We start from the raw sequence: 8,923 nt of genomic DNA, 5'->3' as shown, positions 1-8,923 counted from the left end.
TTATTTGGTGTCGTTATATTTTGCTGTTTTAACTATCGGGGGAAATAGAAGTGTTTTCATGTGGCTCACTGGTTTCTCTCTGTCGTGGGGGTTGTCATCCTTTCCCAAGCCCAGTTCTGTGGAAGACGGGGGTAAATCCTGGAGGTTGATGTCGTTGAGGGACAAAGCAGCCACTCTCTGCATCTCAGAGCTCATGGGTGTGTCTCCGGGAAACACCAGCCTTCGCATCTCCTAGGGGGCAGAGAAGGGTGGCGATGAAATACAGCCTGGGAGGACTCACTCAAGAACACCGGGGTTCCCACGCTGGCTCTGCCATGGATTAGCAATGATCTCAAGCAACTCGCTTAACATGGTTCAGATCGTTTCCTCTTGCTTAAAAGGAGTGCTGTGTTCATATGGTTGAGCCGTGAGAATTCGGTACCTGTAAAGTCTGCCGTCTACCCCGGGCAGGCAGCACACACTTAGCACCCGGTGCTGTCGCTCCCTGCATACGGGAGACCTGTTCTTCCCCTGGGGAAGGTGTCCCTCTTGGAGACTTTGTTTTGTGGCAAGATTTTGGAGGTGGGGATGGAGGTCATAGAAAATAACTCATCTCCCTTTTGGTCGGTCGGTTTAGGAAGCTATTCTTGTTAACAGTTCTCCATGTTTGTGTTCCTGACCTGATTGGGGCAGGTGGCTGTTTACCTCCTTTGGCAACCTCCTTAGCAGATTGCAAGATCCTCGAGGGTGGAGTGGAACTTCAATCCTTGGGGTCTCCAGCGTGCTTAGCTCAGGGCTCTGCACCCACGCGTGCTCAGGGAGTATCGCCCAGCGAATGGGTAGAGGAGGAGTCTGGGCTAGTTTCTAGAAAGTTTGCAGAACGGTAGCTCTCTAAGTGGCTCTGCCTGGGAATCACTGACGGACAGGGTGACCCAGCAGGTGATTTTCTCTGGTTCCAGGGGCTTGGGACTTTTGGTTTTTAAAATAGGGACTGAGGGATTCTCATGACTCAGGACTTACAGTGCTAAAAGTTGGAAAGCTCTGGGACCCTGGGAAGTCAGGAGGAGTTGCTCACCCTCTCAGCAGAGCTTTAAAACCTGCCAATAGATATCTGGGAACCCCCCTCTAGAGTTATGAACCCAGTTATTCTGAGGTGGGGTTGGACATCGGCACATCTCATCACTCATTCTGAGGTTCAGACAAGGATAAGCATGGGTGAGCCAAAGCTCCTGACTGGGTCCCAGCGCACACTGTGGAGGTGCGAATGAGTCTGGTGACATGTGGTCCCCTCATGCTTGGGCACGCTGGCTAGTTACCTCCTTTACCAACCTCCTAAGTCCAGCCCAGCATGCCTTCCAAAATGTACCATTTTTTACAGGAGTCATGACATTATCAAGAGCAGGACATGCAGACTGGGTGAGAAGGCTCACGGGTGGCCAGGAGAGGGTGGTTTAAAAGGGAAATTCCAAGTCCCACCTGAGACCCTCCATATTAGAATCATGATAAGCCTTGAAATCTATATTTTAATCAGGCTTCCCAAGTGACTCACAGGCAGTTTAGGACCACAAGAAGATATATCCAAAACTTCTTCCTCCCCCGTCCACCTAGAAATGACCTCGTCTCTAAATACCAAAGCTGTGACCACTGCCTCCGGATCTTCCCCTGAACTTTAGGTCATGGTCCCATCTGACACAGGGACTCAGTCTCGGGTCAGACGAGACGATTCTTCTCAATTCTTCCCTCCCTCCTGCCTTGTGGGCTTTCAGTGAACAAAAGCGGAAGGGGTACATTTCTCTGCAGATGAGGAAGCATCGACACCTGCCATCGCAAGCTACTGAGTTTTAGGGTCCTTTGTTACGCGGCATCGTTGTGGCCAGAACTGTCTAATATACTCTCGGGAAGGAGAAAGAATTGAGTCCCCCCCGGAAGCCTTCGTGTGAGACCCGTTACAGAAGAAGAGCTCACCATGGTGGCGAGGGCCTGGAAGGGAGAGAAGACCTGCCCAGACGGGTAGTGCCTGTGGACATTCACCTCTCCAAAGCGGCTGCGGCGCTCCTTGCGCCCGGCTAGTCTCTTCTCCACCTTCATGTCCATGAACTGCCAGAAAGGGCCCTGCTGGGGCCAGTGGACCACCTGTGCCTGCAGAGGAGCCAGACAGCAGGCCATTACCAGGGGCTCACGCCAGGACCAGGGTGTCCTCCAGCTCAGGCAGCTATTGTCCATGCCGTTCCCTACTCGCTGGGCTCCCCTTTGCCTTTCTCAGTTTCTGGGGAGGACGACAAAGGGGCCCTCCCTGGGTTTCCTGCCGGAAGTCTGACTCCATCAATGGAGAGCCAGAGCGGGACTGTGCCCCAGCCTGCGAGGTCGTGGCTTGCGGTCCATCTCCGTGACCAAGGTCTCTGTCCAGCCCTGAGGTGGCATTGTTTATAAACTTAAAAAGTAACATGTCTGTCCAGAAGGCCGTGGGCTGAAAGCCGTCCTTCCCCCAGGTAGGAGGCCAGACCTGAGGGGCAGTGGAAAGTCCCACCTTGTGATTCCCGTCTCCCTCCTTTAAAAATCGGGGGTGGAAGCAGCCCCGTTCGCATTCCATGTGGGTGCCTGGTGGGTTCCCCAAACCAGGAGGTCTCCCTTCAGCCCCTCCTCGCCCAGACACAGGTCTAGGATTCTGATTGGCGGCAGCTCCTGCCGGGTGCCCTGTGGGGACAGCTCTGGCCTTTGGTCTCCACTGCTCTCCCCACCCTGGCCACTGAGCCCCTCGGGACTGACGGACAAGGGAGATCCTGCTTCTGCCTGCACGTGGTTTCTCTGCCACAGCTGGCCCACGTGTGGCCGGCCTGTGGGAGGGGGAACGCCTGGCCTCTGGGACCCTTCCCAGACACACCGGGCCCCCTTGTTTGTGGAGGAGGCTCAGCAACGCCATCTCTACCCCCCGCCTGACTTGCTTCGTGCCCCACAGAGGCAGGGGTAGGGCTGGTCTTGGTGGACGGATCTGGCTGCTGACGGCCCTGTGTGGCCTCCTTCCTGACCAGACGCCTGGGAGCGTGGGGGTGCCCCGAGGAGTGGGCAGCTGGACGCACCGCAGGAAGCTCATCTCACTCGGGAGCTGGGCCACTTCCTGCCTCCCACACAGCAGCAGCGAGAAGGGGTGCTGTCTTGTTTCTTCCAGCATTGACCACAGAGATGCCAGAGGGGCAGTGAGAGAGCTGCTCGGGAGGCAGGCTGGGGCTGGAGGACCCGGTGGGGGTCAGAGGCCAGCGGGGACTGCGGGGGTCAGGTACCCGCCTGCCCAGAAGGAGAAACCCAGACTCAGTAAGGTGGAAGCAGGGACTTTCCTAAGGTCTTTCACCTTCTCTTGCATCTAATTTAAATGGCTATAAGCAGCTGCAGGCTAGTGTCTGCTTTCAGGGTCCACGTCAAAGAGCTGCAGCTCAATGCCGGTGGGTGGCAGACGGAGCCACATCACCCCAGTCATCGCCAGCCAGAGCTGGCCTAAGTGCAGAGAGGCCTCCCTCTACTCTGCGTTCCCCTGATTTGTCACAGTGAATTGTTTTTTGAGGGAGTTGGGGAGAGGGGTACCAGGGGTTGAACTCAGGGGCACTTTACCACTGAGCCACATCCCCAGCCTGTGTTTGTATTTTACTTAAAGACAGGGTTTCACTGAGCTGTTTATTAGCACCTTGCTTTTGCTGAGGCTGGCTTTGAACTTGTGATCCTCCTGCCTCAGCCTCCCGAGCAGCTGGGATGACAAGCGTGCATCACCATGCCTGGCTCCCCAGCCCTTTTAGTTTTTTACTTTGAGACAGGCTCTTGCTAAGTTGCTTAGGACCTCACTAAGTTGCTGAGGCTGGCTTTGAACTCGCCATCCTCCTGCCTCAGCCTCCCGAGCGGCTGGGATCACAGGCGTGCCCCGTCACCCCTGGTTCATGTTGACTTTTCACAGCGATCCGCCACCACGTGTTTACTCTAGCAGCTGAAGTGTGCATGCTTTTCCTTATATCTGCCTGGACCCCCGTCCCCAGCCTCCCCCATCCTTCTCCTGCCTCCGCTGCTGCACTTCTGTTCATCTTCCGGGACCCTGATTTTGGCTTCCAAGTGAAGCAGCACCTTGGCTGCAGGCCACTCTGCCCCTCTGGGCAGTTAGCTGCTCCCTCTGGGCTGCCTCACTGTTTACTCAAAGGCCCGTGTCCCGCTTGACTCACTGCTCATGTCCCTCCACTTGATCATGCTCCAGGGGGACCCAAAGGCCCTAGTGACCAGGACCTGTGTTTTACCCACCCACATGGATTACACATCTGGCGGTAAGTCCCCAACAGAAATTTGTCACACGCTTGAGTGACTAAGCTTTGAAGGAGGACGTTTCTGGATCTTAAGACCACAGGGAGGGACAGTCAGATCAACACCCGACTTTTCAGAAACACCTCTCTCACAAAACAAGCTGGCCCTGTTGGCCCCAGGGTAAGGCATCGGGGGACAAAGACTCACAACATTTTGTGAGTGAACACAGAGCGTGAGGTGGCATGGGAGCCCTGGGCTGGAGGGGGCCATCAGGAGCATCAGGAAGCTGTCCAGGTTTGAGGATTTCTTCTTTGTTCCTTTTGAGGCTCCCCAGAGAGGTTTGCAAGGCACTCTTACGTTCTTTTGCCCCCTCCTCTTACGCGGTGGTCGGGAGGCGCAGCGGGTGGGACGGGGGATGGAGGCGTCTAGAAACCACTTACCTGGGCCCTCGGGGTCTTGGAAGGCCGCCGCGCCTCTGAGGCTGGGTGCACCCTGTCTGGGGACACTATCACTCCTCAGTCTGCACAGGGTAAGGGAAAGCAAAGAGGGGACCTTGAGAGACTCACCTCATGCACGGGGAAGCTCTTTGCTGTCGGGGGAGACAGTTCCCAGCTCCGTCCCGGAGCTTTGGTGGTGCTCAGGCCGGAGGAGGCTGATGGTGGATGGACAGGTCCCAGGGGCGTTGGCAGCTTCCAATCTGTGCCAAGGAGGCGGGGAGAGAAGGGCTGTGCTCTGGGACCCCACAGGGGGCTCGCTTCTTCCCTAGAACGGGTTTAAATTCTTTGTGTCTGACCTTCTGGCAGGACAAGGAAGAACCTGAAGTAACTGAGAGGAAACCGACCCTCTGCCCAGAGCCAAGGACGGAAGCTCGGCTCGGGAGACAAATCCCACCTCTGTGATATTCTGATACACTTTTCTGGAAGCTCTGGGCCACGGTATGATGGGTAAATTGTTCTGCCAAGGCGATCTGAGTTGAATTTTACCACGGGGGGTCTAACTGAATAAAAAAAAATCGGTAGGGGCTGATTTTTTAAAACTTATGTTAATTAAAGGCTCAATTATGTGACCTTCTCCTTTTCCTTTATGTGTGCAGGATTATTCTTTTACCTTGGTGAAGAGGTTGAAAAACTTTCTTCTAACCACACAGTGGGCAGTCTGGGCAACTTAGTGAGATGCTGTCTCAAATAAAAAATAAGAAGGGCTGGGGATGTGGCTCAGGAGTCCAGTGCCCCTGGGCTCAATCCCCTGTACCAACACCACACACACACACACACACACACACACACACACAAGCCAGATAGCAAACATCTGAGGACTCCTAGGCCCTGTGGCTTTTGTTATAACTATGCCACTGTGTCATTCTGTAATGGCATAGGACGGAAGTGGCCGCTGGCAACACATGAACGAGTAGGTGTGTCTCACTCACATTTTATTTATGGACATTAAAATTTGGCTTCCAGATAATTTTTATGCATCGCAAACTGTTATTCTCTGGGTTCACCTTTCAACTATTGAAAGGCAGAAGAGCATTTTTAGATCTCAAGTCGTATAAAACCAGGTGGCAGGACACCCTGGGCCAGCCTCTGACACCTCCTGCTTGTGGAGGGAGGGCCCCAGGCTCCCCGTAGCAGGGAGACAGCGAGGGCTTCCAAGATAGAAGTGAGTATCTTAAGGTTTTCTGAGCAATTCCAAAGTCCATATTGAGGCCAGACACCTGGCCAGTGACCGGCTCTTCCGGGAACCAAGCCCAGGTTTGCCTACCTAACTCAGTTGTAAGGCCTTCCACATTCTAGAATTCACCTGGCTCCACATTTAAACCAACTTGGCCATACAAGGCTCCGCCGTTCTTCTGAGAAACAGAGACTCTGCATCTGAGAGCGAAAAATCGCATCCAGGGTTCCTTGACCGCTCCTCCTCCTGGAGGCCGATGGGTGGCCACCTCCAGGGGTCTCGCTTCCTAATACGGTTGGAGAGAGTCTCCCACAGAAAAGCACCAAAGCGACAAGTAATGGCTAGTCTCCAGCTCTGGGTTTTCTCTGAGGTTTCCTCTGCTGGGCCAGCCATGACCTGGGGTGTTGCTCATTTCCTCTTCGGCACAGGCCGAAGTTAGGTCGAGCCGGGGCTGGTGCTTGCGCATGGGGCTCCCGCATGTGATCACCATCTCTTCTGACGATATTAAGAATAGAGAGTGAAGCGAGCTTCATAGAGCAGCTTCCCCAGGATGCAGAGTAGGTAGAAAAAAAACAACTCAGAATTGTTTTTTTGGGGCTGTGTGTTGGGGGGGCAGGTCTGCCAAAACCCTTAGTTTTGCAGTCAGGGTTGGATTCTGGTGTGGTGAATTGAGGGGGTTGGGTGGCAGTGGACTAGGACAGCTTAGCTCAGTGTCTTGCATATAGTGGATTCTCCATAAATGTCTATAAAACAAATGCACGGACCAGGGTTTGCAAAGAGGATTTCAGCTGCCAGGAATTCTGATTTCCTTCCCAGGCTGCCTGCCTCCTGGGTTGCGTCTCCGTCTCTGTAGATATTGGCCATATGTTGGGGGAAACTTTCCAGGCAAACAGAATCCAGTCTTCATTTTATAATACCGGACTGCACATGTCTTCCTTTTTCAAAGGCTGCCACTGGCTTCATGTTATCTTCAAAGAGGAATCCAGCTGCCCTGGGCTTTGCAGAAGCTTCTCGGTCAATCTGGGTCTGCTTTCTGCTGCATTTGCAATCAGAGAGCAGTGGGTACAAAGAGGGGGTCAGCCCTGGCCAGCTCTGCACTCATTCCTGGGTAGGGGAGAGAGAGGAGGGAGGCAGCTGGGCTCCAGGTGGCTCTTTATCTTTGTGAGACAACCGGAGCATGTTGACGAGTTTTCAGTTCCCATCCTTGGTAATAATATATTTTTTTTTTCCCAGGGGAGAAGGAGAGAAAGTTGGAAAGCAGTTGTTCTCTGGAAGTGATGAAACCCTAGAGAAGATACACATAATCATAGGAAATTGAGAAAAATATTTAAAAGATTGTTCATAAGCTCAAAATCAGCTCCACGCCTCGGATGCTACAGCCACTTCTCCTCTGGTACAGAAAGGGCATCTCTGTCTCATGGCATGAGACTCGAAGTTTCCAAAGTAAGTGCTGCTGACTTTGGAATCCACGGCATCCCGCATACAGCACAGTCTGTGGCGGGCGCTTGATACACGGAGGGGACGGAGGATGCATGAGGGGAAAACTTGCCGAACTACAGAAGCTCTTCGGGGTTTGTGGCGAGTTTCATCTTTTGTGGGTACTACCCAGGTGCTCTTGGCCCAGAGAGGAGCCATCTCTGCAGAAAGCAGCTCTAGTGCCACCACCCCACCCACCAGGATGGTGGCCTAACAGTTGTCGAATGTGTCGAATGGCAACCTCTTGGCCGCAAGTCAGTGGAAAAATGTGTCATCGCTGCTCACGTCTCTGGCTTATGGGGCCTCCAGTCGTTCCTTTTAGAAGGGAATTAAGTTTTCAGACCACTGGGAAACTATCCAGTTGTGACGTGAGCAGCAATTCTTGATGCTGAAGGTATGTTGGCGTCTCCTGAGGGGCTTTCAAAAATGCCAGTGCACAGGTGCACCCCTGCTATTGCGTGCATCTGAGTTTGGGTGAGAAGGACTCTGCACAAGCTCCCCCAGGGGATCCGAGGCAGGCAGCGAGGCCAAGAGCCCACCTGGTTGGAATGTGAGTTTCCCTACACAGGAATCATGACAGTCATGCTAAGTCTCCTCCAGGTGAGACTTCGAAGGCAATCCTGGGGGCCCTCGAAGGTGGGAAGGATAATCCCGTGGTTTACAGTACTTGATTGGCGTCAGCATTTTTTATTTTTGACAGTGGCTTCAATAAGCCAAGGAAATCCTGAGTGCTTATATTGAAAAGTTATTTAGCTGGATTAAAGCTTCATTGCTTTTTGCCAACTTTTGAATGCAGAGGAAACGATTAGTGCTAGAGAAACGGCAGGATGTCTTTGAGAGCAAGGTTGGGGTTATTATTTTCTGCATCCCCAGCTCCTAGTATGGGACCTTCCATGCAGTACAATGTTCAAAATGCTAACGTGATTAGAGCAGCTGCTGCTTGCTGCCACTTACTGTGACATTCGGCATTTGACTTCACCTTCAGAACAACCGTCTGAGATCGGTCAATGAGGTTCTTCATTTTATAGGGTAGGGCGGGCAGAATTATAAGATGGTCCACGATTCTGCCCCCTCCTGTGCGTGTCCTAGACGATCCCCTCTTCTGGATTGCACCCACAATGAGATATGGCACCTGGGATTGTGTTACAGGATGGAAAAGATAAAGGAATGTTGTCACTACGGACCCTAATCAGTTGATTTTAAAGTAACCAAAGGGGAGCTTATGCTGGGTGGGCCTGACCTAATCAGGTGAACCTTTAAAAGAGAGTCCAGGATGCAAAGCCCGTTGGCTTTGAAGAAGCAAGTCACTGTGGGATCAAAGGCGGCAAGGAAGCGAATCCTGCAACTGCCAAGAGCTTGGCGTCTCAGATTAAACTTTCAACAGAAGACTCAGCGAAGTTGTGCCCAGATCCCTGACTCACAGAAACTGTGACGGATTTAACAGGTGTTGTTTTAAATCATCAAATGTGCGGTCATTTGTTCTGCAGCGAGACAACATCGATACACTGGTGAAGAAAGACCC

The 8,923-nt window shown here is 52.9% G+C and overlaps 1 protein-coding gene across 1 annotated transcript; it reads right to left on the bottom strand.

The window, feature by feature from the left end:
* Positions 1–6,415, bottom strand: LOC124978954 (uncharacterized). Its single transcript, XM_047542939.1, has 4 exons — positions 6,322–6,415; positions 4,821–4,951; positions 1,945–2,118; positions 1–231 (listed from the first exon to the last, which is right to left on the bottom strand). The coding sequence occupies exons 1-4, from the start codon at positions 6,413–6,415 to the stop codon at positions 1–3; spliced, it is 630 nt and encodes a 209-aa protein (XP_047398895.1).
* Positions 6,416–8,923: the final 2,508 nt, after the last annotated feature.

This window comes from Sciurus carolinensis, chromosome 3 (assembly GCF_902686445.1).
Source record: "Sciurus carolinensis chromosome 3, mSciCar1.2, whole genome shotgun sequence".
Lineage (NCBI taxonomy): Eukaryota > Metazoa > Chordata > Mammalia > Rodentia > Sciuridae > Sciurus > Sciurus carolinensis.
The sequence above is the reverse complement of the archived record's forward strand: the minus strand, read 5'-3'. Positions and strand labels throughout refer to the sequence as shown.